This window comes from Salvelinus alpinus, chromosome 10 (assembly GCF_045679555.1).
Source record: "Salvelinus alpinus chromosome 10, SLU_Salpinus.1, whole genome shotgun sequence".
NCBI lineage: Eukaryota > Metazoa > Chordata > Actinopteri > Salmoniformes > Salmonidae > Salvelinus > Salvelinus alpinus.
Window position 1 is genome coordinate 52288718 of NC_092095.1, and position 16503 is coordinate 52305220.

A 16503-nucleotide genomic window follows, 5' to 3' on the forward strand; every position below is an offset into this window, starting at 1 on the left:
GCTCTAGGAAGGGTCTTGGTGGTTTTTTGGAACCCTTCCCCAGATCTGTGTCTTGACACAATCCTGTCTCGGAGCTCTATAGACAATTCCTTTGACGTCATGGCTTGGTTTTTGCTCTGACATGCACTGTCAACAGTGGGAGCTTATATAGACAGGTGTGTGCCTTTCCAAATCATGTGCAATCAATTGAATTTACCATAGGTGGACTCCAATCAAGTTGTAGAAACATCTCAAGGATGATCAATGGAAACAGGATGCACCTCAGCTCAATTTCAAGTCTCATGGCAAAGGGTCTGAATACTTATGTAGATTTTTTTTTTTTAAACATTTGCAAAAATTCCAAAAACCTGTTTTGGCTTTGTTATTATGGGGTATTGTGTGTAGATTGCTGAGGACATTTTTGAATAAGGCTGTAACGTAACCAAATGTGGAAAAAGTCAAGGGGTCTGAATACTTTCCGAAGGCACTGTATCTTAAAGACATTTTCAAATTTTTCTCCCTCATGAGGACGGCGGATAATGAAAGCTCACAGAATTAACAAGTAAAGGTAGACCTACCAATTAGTCATTTGGTTTATGATCGTAATGGGGAATATTTAAGATGAATAAAGTTCATATTCCGTTCGGAGTAATTAACACAATGAACACAAAACATATTTATATGTTTTCCCTGTCTGTCATACACATGCTTTTAAAGTGTTGTATTTGTGACACTCATTTGTGTCACGGGTTGATGATCACTAGACTTGATGCTGTATTTTACATATTATCTGATATCCGTTGATGCTGATTGGCGGCACACTTATAATTTATCTGTAACATGGCGTGATTCTGTTGCTGCTGATGTTGTCTTCCTCACAGCCTCTCGGGATGGTGTTTACAGAGCATTTTGGTACTGTCTGATTAACATATACAGTGAGGTCCGAAAGTATTTTGCGCAGGAACACCGTTTTTGTTGATTTGGCTCAGTACTCCAGCACTTTGGCTCTTGAGTTTGTTTGCGCGTGTGTGTAGCAGAGACATTTTCTCTGCTTGTGTGCTGGAGGTGTCTCCCTGTTGCAACTTATAATTTAACCTGAAATGATTTATGGTTGACTATATCTGCGACTGCTCTACTCTTTTGTTCACCTGAAAATCCCCTTTACAATGATTTATTAAGTGATTTAAATTGCTTCATTCTGTTACCAAATCGGTAACAAGATGACCAAAAAAATCCGTAACAGAATGACTGAAACTGAATTGTCTACAATGGGAATTTATAGTAGTCATGAACCACTGTTGGGTCACCTGCTACTGTCTTCTCTTCCACTGGCAAACTGTTATGTTCAGCTCATAACTGTTTTCTTTCTCTTTCTGTCGCGTGGTGGTCAAAGTAAAGTAAAGTAGAGTAGAGTAGAGGTCAGTACAACACAGTACTGTACCTTACTGTACAGTAGAGTTTAGTACTGTACAGTAGAGCACACTAGAGTAGAGTACATGATCATTTACTGTATTGTTTTATTTTTATTTAACTATCACTGTACTATACTGAACTATGCTCTACTGTACTATACTATTCTCTACTCAACTGTGCTGTACTGTGATGTCCAAACTTGCGAAACATAAACATCTGTGATTGGTACAGATTCAATTGGTCTTGTTTGGGGGCGGAGCACATTAGAATTATAGCCAGTGTGTAGAATAATACCTAAACATGCAAAGGGTGATATCCCTGGTTCTACCTTTGTGTCTATTCAGGATACATCAGCATGAAGAGAGTGACATTTATAATCATACATTTCTGTATAGTACAGATCAGGGACCCAGGATGTCATTCTGTTACCGGGTGTTAATCCAAAAACTGTTTCACACAAAAAACAGAGAGAGATTTTACCGTTATTCTGTTACCAAACTTTACAAAGAATTTTCTGTGGAAATTGTTAAAAATAGTTATTGTGCATAGAGTTAAGTAGGCAGTTCACTGTTAGTCTACACCTCTTGTTTACGAAGACTGTGACATAAAATTTGATTTGTGTGGTTTCTTTAACATCGCAATAAATCATTTTTGGTGTGGCATACTTTTAAAGGTGATCAATCATAGTCTCAGCATCATCCTGTTAGCGTGTAATTACCGTCTGTCAGAAGGGTTGTGAAGTTGTTTGTTATATTATGTGCCATTAGCATGTGCACGTGAGTTAGTGTCTGTTACTCTATGTGTGTGTAGGCCCACCTACATGCATGCATGTGCTTGCCTGTCTGCGTGCAAGTGTGTGTGCGCACCACAGGAGGCTGGTGGCACCTTAACTGGGGAGAACGGGCTCGTGGTATTGGCTGGAGCAGGATGGCATCAAACACATCAAACACATGCTTTCCAGATGTCTGATGCCATTCCATTCGCTCCGTTCCAGCCATTTTTAGGAGCCGTCCTCCCCTCAGCAGCCTCCACTGGTGCGCTCGTTTGGTCTCACATGTGTGTGTGCGCGCGTGCGAGTGTGTGTGGCAAGCCGGGGTGTGAATCCTGCAGCAACAGATCCCATGGCTCCTGACAGTTAGTTAATAAACACTGATCTGTCAACAGCTGCACATGATGTAATGTGGAACTTCTTCCCCCCCTCCCTCCCTCCTCCCTCCCTCGTTACAAGTAGCAGGGTGTTTGCAGAGCACCAGTCTGGCAAGCTAGAGTGAGTGTGTGTAAACTCAGTGCCTCCCCTGTTACTGCTACTCCTCACTGGGAATTTACCAAAGGAGCATGTTTTCAGCCACCTTCAAAGGGAATTCCATGTTACTGTCTGACGTAGACTTATCAGAGGCTGCTGCCAACCTGTTGAGTGAAGCAGAGGATTTGCCAGGCAAGACGTAAGTTATAGATGCATGCTCGTTTTCTGACACGGACACACAGGGCCATGGGTAACTGGCTGGGCGCAGTTCAAACTTGCTTTCTAAGAGTTGTCTCAGGGCGATATGGTGCATTTTCTTTGAAGTGAGATTCAGTAAGAATATGGATAGTTCATTGCATTAAAACTCAAGGCTGTTTCTCAGACAGTCAAATGTGTATCTGTCTGTGTGCGCGAGAGAGAGAGAGAGAGAGAGAGAGAGAGAGAGAGAGAGAGAGAGAGAGAGAGAGAGAGAGAGATGCAAACTGGTCAGGATCAAACTGCTTACACACATTCCAAATGCAGACATAACTTATGTATTTATTTAGACAAGGCTTGGAAGATTCCTGTGCTCTCTCAGCTTGGTGAGATACATGCAGTGTCCCTTTGGACTTTAGTGTTTTTCTGTCTCTTTTCCTAACCAGCTGCCATGATGAGAGAGACAGACCGCAGCCCAGTCATGTTCCTGTCAGCAGGGCAGCTAGGGCTAGGCTACACATGCTGGACATTGTGATTGAATGTCCCAAGCAGACCTGGGTTCAAATCCTATTAAAATCGTTCAAACACTTGGAGCATTTGCTTCAGTCTGCCTGGAGTGCCAGGTGGTGGGTGGGACTTTTATGTTGGTTCCATTGCATCAGGAAATCTCATCAAGCACCGGCTAAAGTATTTGAAATGATTTCCAACACTATTTGAACCCAGCGCTGGCCCTAAGGCAGGAAACCCATCTGATTTGTTTCAGGATGTAATAAGGTTCCTAAGGGCCTGTGTTTGGGGTGTGATCGGTGGAGGGAAATGTGTTTCTGCAGCATCGAATCCCTGATGAGCTAGATGACGTTATGCTCATTGTTTTGATAAAACGTTTAAACCCAAGCAACTCTAATGAACTTGTGTGCAGTGGCGTACCACATTTTCCTTCCGCAGACAAGCAATGAGCGCACCCTCTTGAGTTTGAAGTCCTGTGTCACTGTCGCAGAAATGAAGGATATTCATTAGAAGTCAATTACGTTTCTGTCAGTGTAGTTACAGTAGATTGTGTCCCTATGTCGTGTTTAATGCAGTAGTTGCAGTTAATTTATTATTCGCACGTGACATGAGCGCAGAGCAAAAATATGTCAGTTCATTTTGCCAGATGCTCCGAGGCTTTTTCTTAAACGCAAGCATATTTCATTTGCGAATGTGTCACGTGTGTGTGTGTCTCTGGCTGAGACGTCTACAGCACAGCAACACTCTCATATTCAACCTGTTGAAATGCAGCACGACACGACAAAAAGTCGTCCCCCGTGCAAATAGGGTTAGCTGCGTTAGATGTCAAATCTTGAGCCGACTCACCAAGTGTTAGAAAGGGCGTCGGGTGAAGATCGTAATAAAAAAACACTCGATAGAATGCAGATCGAAATGTAACAAATATCTGTCTGTTCATCTCTTAGGAGTGAGCGAACCCCGAGCACATGATTTGCTAAATGCCTCACACCCGTCCTGTATCTCACACAGCTGTGTGTGTGTGTGTGCAAGTGTGAATGTAGCATATGTATATACAGTGTGTGTGGGTGTGTATAAATCAACACCGTGGAACACCTTCATCTTGGAATTAATTGCACTTTTTGTACTTATCTCTAATACCATGATGACTGTGGGTCTGTCTGGGTACCACAAAGCTTGTCTCAAATGGCACCCTATTCCTCAGGTAGTGTACTACTTTTGACCAAAGCCCAATGGGCCCTGGTCAGTAGTAGTGCACTACCCGAGCCAAAGAGACAGGAGGTTGAGGACATAGGGGACGGATCATCATATGCCATCTGTGCTGCTAGCCTGCCACACAGATGGACCTCTCTCTCTCTCTCTCTCTCTCTCTCTCTCTCTCTCTCTCTCTCTCTCTCTCTCTCTCTCTCTCTCTCTCTCTCTCTCTCTCTCTCTCTCTCTCTCTCTCTCTCTCTCTCTCTCACTCTCTCACTCTCTCACTCTCACTCTCTAATCAATTTCAATTTAAGGGCTTTATTGGCAGGGGAAACATATGTCAACATTGCCAGAGCAATCTCACTCTTTCTATACCCTCACATTCACATCATGCTTACCCCCTACCTCTCAATGATTGAAAAGTAATAGCTATCTGGGAATTAGGAGGTAGCCTAGACATGCTCCTCTCTCTCAAATCTCCAATGTATAATTATCCTCCCCATTCATTCTGCACCCTGCCTGAGCAATCTGGATGAATCATTCACAAAACGAGGTCTTGGCTGGGGGGTGGTTCCGGGCTCCAGTCTGACCCCCTTTCCTTTATAGCCCTCCTCTATTCCAACACACAGACAAAATAAATAGGGTCCCAGGGCAAGGGCCGGTGCACCAATCAATGTCAACCATCGCAATCCATCCCAGGCTGACTGACACTTCCTGGCAAGCTCATTGTTCTTTTTTTTGGGGGGGGGGGGGGGGTATTGATCCAGGCTGCATCCCAAATGGCACCATATTCCCTATACAGTGCTATTTGGGACACACGTACTACCTCGCCAATAGGGTTTTTCTCTAGACACGAGAGTCCATTTTCCTTTTGTTTTCATTGCACTATGTGATGGACGAACGTGTGAATTGAAAACTCGTGCGACAGTACGCACGTTTGGAATCCTTCTGCCGCTGAGAATTTACGTGGCACTGAGAGCCCAGATGGTGGTGAGTAGACACGTTTGCCGACCGAGTCACTCATTGTGTTCAACTGGCAACACACAACACCAAACATTTATCAGGCGTTCACTTGTGTTCAGCTCAGAGGAAATATCAAAATGTAATGGGGATTGTGTGTGTAATCATTTGTAGCCAAAACGTTTGTTTCCTCCAATAGAAATAGCTTTAGGGTTTAAAGTTCAAGCCACAACAACCAATTGATATCCCTGTTTGAACTATGCCTCTATAAAGAGCCCTTATTGGTGTACGGTTCTTTGCTTAGTGTTGAAATGGGAATATGAGTGGGTGAATGTTTAACTGTATGGGTACAAAGGGCAGCACTGTCAATACTGGTGGAGAGTGGCCTCCCAGTCCTTGGCACACACTTGTGAGTCATCAGCTAGATTGTAGGTGAGGCACAGCTGTAGAGAGCTTAGGAGAAGTGTGAATTTCAACTCTGTAATAAGAATCCATTCATAATATGAGCGACATTCATTATTTGATCAAGAATAAATGAATGATAGAAATAATCAAAATGCATTTAGTTCATTATTCCACCTTTTCATGTATGTGAATTAAAAACATGGGTTACATTTCATCAGCTGATACTTCAGATAACACAAATTCACCATAAATAGAACCTGAATGAACAACATTCCGAGACAATGTTTATAATTTACTGATATTCAACAGCAGAACACCATACAGATGGAGGATCTTAATTTGAGCCAGGTTGCTACAGCAGGAAAATAATCATGCAGCAACAGAAGTTATTGTGTAGATTAGAATTTATGGACATTTTGTGTACGGGTTGATACATTTTTCATTAGGGCAAATTAAGTCTGACAATTTTAAAGTGGAAATTGCAAACTTTGGAAGCCTTTTTCAACTTCGAATACATTACAAGTTTGCATTTCCTCCAGTGAAGGAAAACTCTCAGCAACAGAATAATGATTACATTAAGATCCTATATCTGTGCATCCACAGAACAATAACCTATCGCAGTGCAAATAAAATGGAAGTGATGGATGCCATATTACAATTGTATATACAGTGGGGAGAACAAGTATTTGATACACTCCCGATTTTGCAAGTTTTCCTACTTACAAAGCATGTAGAGGTCTGTAATTTTTATCATAGGTACACTTCAACTGTGAGAGACGGAATCTAAAACAAAAATCCAGAAAATCACATTGTATGATTTTTAAGTAATTCATTTGCATTTTATTGCATGACATAAGTATTTGATCACCTACCAACCAGTAAGAATTCCGGCTCTCACAGACCTGTTAGTTTTTCTTTAAGAAGCCCTCCTGTTCTTCACTCATTACCTGTATTAACTGCACCTGTTTGAACTCGTTACCTGTATAAAAGACACCTGTCCACACACTCAATCAAACAGACTCCAACCTCTCCACAATGACCAAGACCAGAGAGCTGTGTAAGGACATCAGGGATACAATTGTAGACCTGCACAAGGCTGGGATGGGCTACAGGACAATAGGCAAGCAGCTTGGTGAGAAGGCAACAACTGTTGGCGCAATTATTAGAAAATGGAAGAAGTTCAAGATGATGGTCAATCACCCTCGGTCTGGGGCTCCATGCAAGATCTCACCTCGTGGGGCATCAATGATCATGAGGAAGGTGAGGGATCAGCCCAGAACTACACGGCAGGACCTGGTCAATGACCTGAAGAGAGCTGGGACCACAGTCTCAAAGAAAACCATTAGTAACACACCATGCCGTCATGGATTAAAATCCTGCAGCGCACGCAAGATCCCCCTGCTCAAGCCAGCGCATGTCCAGGCCCGTCTGAAGTTTGCCAATGACCATCTGGATGATCCAGAGGAGGAATGGGAGAAGGTCATGTGGTCTGATGAGACAAAAATAGAGCTTTTTGGTCTAAACTCCACTCGCCGTGTTTGGAGGAAGAAGAAGGATGAGTACAACCCCAAGAACACCATCCCAACCGTGAAGCATGGAGGTGGAAACATCATTCTTTGGGGATGCTTTTCTGCAAAGGGGACAGGACGACTGCACCGTATTGAGGGGAGGATGGATGGGGCCATGTATCGCGAGATCTTGGCCAACAACCTCCTTCCCTCAGTAAGAGCATTGAAGATGGGTCGTGGCTGGTTCTTCCAGCATGACAACGACCCGAAACACACAGCCAGGGCAACTAAGGAGTGGCTCCGTAAGAAGCATCTCAAGGTCCTGGAGTGGCCTAGCCAGTCTCCAGACCTGAACCCAATAGAAAATCTTTGGAGGGAGCTGAAAGTCCGTATTGCCCAGCGACAGCCCCGAAACCTGAAGGATCTGGAGAAGGTCTGTATGGAGGAGTGGGCCAAAATCCCTGCTGCAGTGTGTGCAAACCTGGTCAAGAACTACAGGAAACGTATGATCTCTGTAATTGCACACAAAGGTTTCTGTACCAAATATTAAGTTCTGCTTTTCTGATGTATCAAATACTTATGTCATGCAATAAAATGCAAATTATTTACTTAAAAATCATACAATGTGATTTTCTGGATTTTTGTTTTAGATTCCGTCTCTCACAGTTGAAGTGTACCTATGATAAAAATTACAGACCTCTACATGCTTTGTAAGTAGGAAAACCTGCAAAATCGGCAGTGTATCAAATACTTGTTCTCCCCACTGTAAGTGATCATAATGCTATTTTCTTTTCTCATTATCTCTAGCCCTCCCTCCCTCCGAGCCAGCCAGCCCTCCCTCCCTCCCTCCCTCCCTCACTGCCTCCCTGCCTCCCTGCCTCCCTCCCTCTCTCCCTGCCTCCCTCCCTGCCTCCCTGCCTCCCTGCCTCCCTGCCTCCCTCTCTCCCTGCCTCCCTCCCTCCCTGCCTCCCTCCTCTCTAGTCCACCCCTGTGCAACCCCAAATGCATCCCCCTCCCTAGTTTCTCGACCAGCAGATGTTAAAAAGAGTGGTTCCCCCTCCATAACCCTCAGAGCCGCCTCCACCTCCACCCTGGCATCTAATTAGGGGTGTACACAAAGACTCCCAGATGTCAGGATTGTCCGTGGACCTTTGATTGCATCCATTCCACCCGGCTGACTTCCTGTCTTACTGGCTGGGACGAGCGCGTAATATGGCCATAGACGTGTGTCTCTCTTTGTTGTCTCTGTGTCGCCCCCCCCCCCCCCCGCCCCCAACAGAAGACTGGTTTTACACAGTGGTAATTGGGTTTGGTGTAAATCATTTGGAGAAAGGAGGGGCTGTTGTGTGTGAGGAGATAAGGAGACGAGGATAGGGAGTTCCCTGTGGGATTGTATTTTATGATGATAGCCTGGGCCAGAGATCATCACAGACGTAATCTGTTCCTAGTATTCTATGGCCTATTTATGCTGCTGAGTTCCCTTGGCCAATAAACAGACGAGTGAGACTCCATCAGCTTCTACAGCATATGGGATAGACTGGGTATCAAACCCAGGTCTCAGGACTGTGTTAGCCCTCTGAGCTAAAGTCTAAAACCAATTCTTCGGGACTATCCCAAATGTGCTAATCACACCGAAAAGGTTACTCATCACACAAGTGTATGTTCACTGAACCATATCCCTGAGCTCCATTGGGGACATATCCAGCCACTTGGACTTTTCACTGACGTTTCCACGGACATTTGAATCTTAAAGTCTTTGTAAAATATCACGTGATGCATTTACATAGACACATGTTATTGTAGTATTTTCAACGTTCGGCTGATGATGTAAGACACTGGTCTACAGACGTACGTCCTGCCTTGTGCATTTTCTCTCTTTTGCTTTTGGCCAGTTGCACATATTTCTCCAAACTTGACCATGTCAGAAGCTGTTTATCCAAGATCGAGTGTAATTTGCTTTTTTCAACCATTAGTTTTGTCCTTGTACGTTATCACTTTTCACTACCTTCCCTATTCTCATATCTCACTCCAAATGTGTTTGGTTAAGCTTTCCGACCTCCTATCGACCACCTGTTTCTACAGAACCTTACAGACCAGCTTCACTACAAGGGTAACTTTTGCAGAGCGGGAATTGCCCCCCATTCATTTCAATGAAGACTGTGCATAAGCTCTCACTGCTCAGCGTAAACGTATTCTCTGGTTCTATTTTTCTGACTCCCCTGTTCGAGTTTACCCTACATTCAAGCGAAACGGTGTCATTGCATTTGACTGGTTAATCTATTACTGTTTTTCGAGTCAGGGCAGTCAAGTTCAAACGTAAATCCATTTGAATCATTTGCTCTCGATTACCCACAATCCCTATCTGGCCGTCTGCAGGAAGCGTGGGGGCTTTACATCCAGTCTAATCTTTAGAGAGAAGGCACTAACTGAAATGTAATCTAAACATGGAATGAGAATTACAGCTGACGTAATGTCCTGGCACACATAGGAATCAGACCTGGGTTCAAATACTATTTGAATACTTTCAGATACTTTGGGCATTTGTTTTAGCCTGCCAGATGGGGCAGGTTTTGTAGTTTTGTGACAATTCTTTTGGTTCCGTTGCGTCAGGCAAGCTCAATCGAACCCAGCTAAAGTATTTGAAATGATTTCAAATAGTATTTAAACCCAGGTTTGATTGACATCAAAACTACTGAATGTAGAATCATTGGTGGTGGCATAACCAGAGTAAGCCTGCATGACGTCCTGTCCTGTCGTTGATCAAGCCCTTTCCTTCCACGTTTAGATGTAGAACAGCAAGAATGGGCTGACCAAACCGGCAAGACTGGTTGACATGTCATCATAACGACGTCATTTCAACCAGTTTCTGGTTGTAATGACGTAATCTCAACCAGTTTTACCAGTGCTGGGGTAAGAGCAATGAGTAGTCAATTGGGTTTTAGATGAACAATATTTGTGTGGGTTTGAAATGCTATCTGAATATTAGCAGTATATTGACTGAAACATTTGAGAGATTGACAGTGGATGTAGCGTAGCATTTTGATGTCAGCAGCATACTGACTGACAGGTGTAGTCAAGCCACTGAGGTCTCAGCCAGGGTGGAACAGACAGGCCAGAGACAGAGGGCCTTGGGACCAGGGGGGTGTGGTTAGAAGACAATCTGCGAAGGCAAGTAAACCTGGAATAATTTAGCCTTAAAAGAGATGAATTGTATTCAGTACCCAAAGAGATGTTCTCTTTTGAAGTGCCTCCTAGAATACGTAACATACTGTAATTACACACACAATCCATACATTACATACCATACAGCGGTCATGATAGAAGGTGCCTGACCCTTGGCGGTCACTGTGCGACCTTTGACCCGGGCGCTTCACTGATTAGGAAGTTGTGTGCTTACTCTGTGGCAGGGCTGAGCGGAGGCACAGAGCCTGCTCTTTGTAGAGGAGTAGTATGCGTGAAGTGAAGTGTTTATCTTCTCCCTTAGCCTCCATTGGCCAGGTCGCGCTGGTTCCCAGCTCTGTTTGGAGAAGCCTATGAAAACATGAAGTAGGAGAAGGGAGGGAGGGAGGGGGACAGAAAACATATCAACTCAGGGATGATCAGTGGAGTGAGGCTCTCCCTCTCCCTCTCTCCAACACTTCCGGTTGCTATCAGGTTAGCAGAGCGAGCAGGCGGGCAGCACAACACTAACGGAACGATAGAAGTGATAAGGAAAGAGAGAGAGATAGGGTGGGAAGCCAGGAAAGGAGAGGGAGAGAGAGAGGGAGAGAGGGAGAGCGAGCGCGAGAGAGACGCCGCCGCCTTCTCAGCTTCAAAGACGCAAAATATAACATGGACTCTGAGCTCTATAACAATTAAGGTGATTGCTCTATTAACTTCTACAGCCTCACTACTGGTGTACCCACCAGCCAACTGGGAGAACCAAGGATAGTGTCTCTCCTGTACAAAAGAGTGATCTTTGGCTTCTCCCCCCCCCCCCCCACAGTGGCTCCCAGGGCCGTGGCGGTGGGCTGCAGCGGAAGAGGAGGACCATGAACAGACACCTGGAGAGGAGGGAGCAGCTAAAGCGACTGTCGCTGGACAGCAACTTGGTGGTAAGTCAAAGGGGCAAGCTCCTCTCTCTCTGTGTTTGTCTCTCTCTGTGTCTCTGTGTCTCTCTGTGTCTCTGTCTCCCTCTGTGCCTGTCTCTCTGTGTCTCTGTCTCTCTGTGTCTCTGTGTCTCTCTGTGTCTCTGTCTCCCTCTGTGCCTGTCTCTCTGTGTCTCTGTCTCTCTGTGTCTCTGTGTCTCTCTGTGTCTCTGTCTCCCTCTGTGCCTGTCTCTCTGTGTCTCTGTCTCTCTGTGTCTCTGTGTCTCTCTGTGTCTCTGTCTCTCTCTGTGCCTGTCTGTGTCTCTGTCTCTCTCTGTGTGTATCTCTCACTGTCTCGCTCTCTGTGTGTCTCTCTCTCTGTCTCGCTCTCTCTCTGTCTCGCTCTCTCTGTCTCTCTCTGTGTCAAATCAAATCAAATGTTATTTGTCACATGCGCCGAATACAACAGCTGTAGACCTTACTGTGAAATGCTTACTTACAAGCCCTTAACCAACAATGCAGTTCAAGAAATAGAGTTAAGAAAATATTTACTAAATGAAAGTAAAAAAATAAAAAAAAAAGATAATGTGTATGTATATATATATATATATATAACACAATAAAATAACAATAACGAGGCTATATACAGAGGGGTACAGGTATAGAGACAGAGACACAGAGAGAGACAGAGACACAGAGAGAGACAGAGACACATATAACACAATAAAATAACAATAACGAGGCTATATACAGAGCGGTACAGGTACCGAGTCAATGTGCGGAGGTACAGGTCTCTGTCTCTCTCTGTGTCTTTCTCTGTCTCTCTCTCTATGTCCCTTTATGTGTCTCTCTTTGTGTCTCCCTCTCTATGTGTCTCTCTCTGTGTCTCTGTCTCTCTCTGTGTCTGTCTCTCTCTGTCTCCCTCTCTCTATGTCTCTCTCTGTGTCTCCCTCTCTCTATGTCCCTTTATGTGTCTCTGTCTCTCTCTGTGTCTCTGTCTCTGTCTGTGTCTCTTTCTCGCTATGTCCCTTTATGTGTCTCTGTCTCTCTCTGTGTCTCCATCTCTCTTTGTGTCTCTGTTTCTCTCTGTGTCTCCGTCTCTCTCTGTGTCTCCGTCTCTCTCTGTGTCTCCGTCTCTGTCTCTCTCTGTGTCTCCGTCTCTGTTTCTCTCTGTGTCTCCGTCTCTCTCTGTCTCTCTCTGTGTCTCCATCTCTCTCTGTCTCTCTCTGTGTCTCTGTCTCTCCCTGTCTCTCTCTGTCTCTCTCTGTGTCTCCATCTCTCTCTGTGTCTCCGTCTGTGTCTCTCTCTGTGTCTCCGTCTCTGTCTCTCTCTGTGTCTCCATCTCTCTCTGTGTCTCCGTCTGTGTCTCTCTCTGTGTCTCCGTCTCTGTCTCTCTCTGTGTCTCTTTTTCTCTCTGTGTCTCTGTCTCTGTGTATATGTCTCTTTCTCTCTCCTTCACTACAACTCACACAGGTTAGAGAAAAGTACAAACCAGACCTGGGTTTGATTAAGCCTGTGCCCAGAGTGCCAGATGGCCGGGATTTGCAGTTGCACTTTTGGGGCTACTCCATTGGTTCCATTGACGTTAACTCAATCAAGTGTGGCTAAAGTTTTTAAAACAAAACAGCTACTATTTGGCTTTGAACCCAAGTCTGGTACACTAAACATACCCTGTCAGACGGTTTGAGAAAAAGCAGCCTCCTCTGGCTGTGTTTGTGTCGACGTGATTGACAGGCTTATCTATCCCCCGGTGTCTAGAGCGACACACAAGACTGGAGAGTGGAAACTTGTTTTTGTCAGGGTTAACTCAAGGTGAACCCAGTATTAAGTGCTCCTTTGGAATGTCAAGTACAAGCACGTCTGTCTGTGGTGGTAGGTCTCGATTATGGCCTTCCCGTTCTTATTTTTGTTTTCACATTGTTCTCTCCAGCATGGTTCCAGCAACTATGGTGGATGTTTAACCAGGCCAGCACAGTACAACCTGCCTTAGCTTGGCTTGGTTTAGCCCTAGTGTAGGGTGTCCACACACTCTGCCCAGATTGGGGGAAAACACGCTTTGGCTATGAAATTTCACTTCCTTATGTTCTAAAATAAAATACATTTGACCAGGATATTCTTCATGTTCTGAATCATTCATGTTCTGAATCATTCTTTCTTTAATATATCATTAACATTATATCCAAAATGTCGGATACATCCGGGCAATAAGCAACAAACTCTGTTGTACGAGCGGTGTCGATTCTCACAGCGACGCGTGGTGGTGGTCTTTTGCAGAGTTGTTTCACGCGAGCTGAATTAAATGTTAAAGGCTTTGAAAATGAAAAGCTTGCTCAGTGTGCTCAGTGCTCCGTTGACATTTCACAGAGATAGCGCTTGTTTTCCCGAGAAAACTTCAAAAAAGAACAGGAATTTCCCAGGAATATGAAAAGCCATATACTAAAATATGAAAATACCACATGTCATGTCTCAAAATTAATATCTATCTTACCTCTATATTGTTTTATGTCCTTCGGATTCAAGAAGAAAGATGAGAGTTCAACGGTGAGCCTGTCAGTTTGCCTTGGTTCTCTCACAGCATCCAGCCTAGCTGACGTACTGTTATTTTGCGGATTTTTCACCACTTTTAGTCTCTGGCCTCTATTGATTTAGTTACCCTAATCTTGGCCATCCTACAAGGGTATAAACTAAAATAACTTTTGAACAGATTACGATAGAGACATGAGGTTTGGACCATTGGTTTTCTTCGAGGAATATCTACCGAATTCACATATTTTACCCATTGGTCAAAAGATGGGTTTTTGATTGGACACCCTCCCTAGTGGGAACGAGGTTGATGTGTATCAGAAATAAACTCAGCAAAAAAAAGAAATGTACCTTTTTCAGATTAGACCCTGTCTTTCAAAGATGATTAGTAGAAATCCAAATAACTTCACAGATCTTCATTGTAAAGGGTTTAAACACTGTTTTCCATGCTTGTTCAATGAACCATAAACAATTCATGAACATGCACCTGTGGAACGGTCATTAAGACACGAACAGCTTACAGACGGTAGGTAATTAAGGTCACAGTTATGAAAACTCTGGACACTGAAGAGGCCTTGCTACTGACTCTGAAAAACACCAAAAGAAAGATGCCCAGGATCCCTGCTCATCTGCGTGAACGTGCCTTAGGCATGCTGCAAGGAGGCATGAGGACTGCAGATGTGGCCAGGGCAATAAATTGCAATGTCCGTACTGTGAGACGCCTAAGACAGCGCTACAGGGAGACAGGACAGACAGCTGATCGTCCTCACAGTGGCAGACCACGTGTAACAACACCTGCACAGGATCGGTACATCCGAACATCACACCTGCGGGACAGGTACAGGATGGCAACAGGAACTGCCCGAGTTACATCAGGAACGCATAATCCCTCCATCAGTGCTCAGACTGTCCGCAATAGGCTGAGAGAGGCTGGACTGAGAGCTTGTAGGCCTGTTGTAAGGCAGGTCCTCACCAGACATCACCGGCAACAACGTCGCCTATGGGCACAAACCCACCGTCGCTGGACCAGACAGGACTGGCAAAAAGTGCTCTTCACTGACGAGTTGCGGTTTTGTCTCAGCAGGGGTGATGGTCGGATTCGCGTTTATCGTCGAAGGAATGAGCGTTACACCGAGGCCTGCACTTTGGAGCGGGATCGATTTGGAGGTGGAGGGTCCATCATGGTCTGGGGCGGTGTGTCACAGCATCATCGGACTGAGCTTGTTGTCATTGCAGGCAATCTCAACGCTGTGCGTTACAGGGAAGACATCCTCCTCCCTCATGTGGTACACTTCCTGCAGGCTCATCCTGACATGACCCTCCAGCATTACAATACCACCAGCCATACTGCTCGTTCTGTGCGTGATTTCCTGCAAGACAGGAATGTCAGTGTTCTGCCATGGCCAGCGAAGAGCACGGATCTCAATCCCATTGAGCACATCTGGGACCTGTTGGATCGGAGGGTGAGGGCTAGGGCCATTCCCCCTAGAAATGTCCGGGAACTTGCAGGTGCCTTGGTGGAAGAGTGGGGTAACATCTCACAGCAAGAACTGTCAAATCTGGTGCAGTCCCTGAGGAGGAGATGCACTGCAGTACTTAATGGAGCTGTTACTTTTGACTTTGACCCCCCCTTTGTTCAGGGACACATTATTCAATTTCTGTTAGTCACGTCTGTGGAACTTGTTCAGTTTATGTCTCAGTTGTTGAATCTTGTTATGTTCATACAAATATTTACACATGTTAAGTTTGCTGAAAATAAACGCAGTTGACAGTGAGAAGACATTTATGAAGTTGTGTGACGCGGAAATGATTGGTTTTAAGTCATTTTCATGACAGAAGGAAATCAAAAAGTCTCTAATTCTCATCTAAGATGTTGATTAAATGGTGGTCATGAAATTATACTGAAAAGTGGTTCACTTTCATTCATCATTATATGATCATATCCTCAAATCACTTCAGCGGGACATCACGTGCCTGATTATTGCGCCTTGTTTATGACACCCTATGTGATAACAGGCGGTGCAATTACCGTTTGAAGATTTGGGATATGGTGTTTATTGCTTTAATTTGACACGTGTTGGCCTGGTTCACTGTCCAGGCTGATACTGGGCCATATTAACCACACGCCATACTATAGACATAGAAAGTGTTACCGACAGCTCTTATACCAGCTGGAGTATATAGGGGCAGAATGGGGTTTCGTTGCCCTAGGAGAGGAGCAGAAGGAGCCCTGTAGCATTAGTACAGGGCTAGTGTGGAGCTAGTGACAAAATGGGGCCAGCGGGCTGAGTTGTTACCCTGGAACGGGGGCACTATGGTGGAACATGTCTGGCTCTGGCCTGCTCTGGTGAGGAGGGATGTGGATGATCCCAGCCAGGGTTCCAGAGCCCTCGTGGCCCTGGCAGAGAAACTCACTAAAGCCTGTAAACACTCCCTTTCCTGAGAGGATATGAGCCTCCCGATACATTTATTTTCCCAGGCATCTGTGAAAACAAGAAAGGCCATTTCTGAC

At 44.8% G+C, this 16503-nt stretch overlaps 1 protein-coding gene across 3 annotated transcripts in view; it reads left to right on the forward strand.

Moving 5' to 3' along the window:
• The first annotated feature begins 2648 nt into the window (after positions 1–2648).
• LOC139532230 (nck-associated protein 5-like) overlaps positions 2649–16503 on the forward strand; it is a 160826-nt gene continuing 146971 nt past the window's right edge. For 2 of the 3 annotated variants that reach the window (XM_071329592.1, XM_071329599.1), the window contains exons 1-2: positions 2649–2834; positions 11387–11495. In XM_071329592.1, the coding sequence (XP_071185693.1) occupies positions 2728–2834; positions 11387–11495 (216 nt within the window). In that variant the 5' untranslated portion in view covers positions 2649–2727. Of the gene's footprint in view, positions 2835–10836; positions 11261–11386; positions 11496–16503 lie in introns of those variants that run through there. The other variant, XM_071329594.1, reaches the window with a different exon arrangement.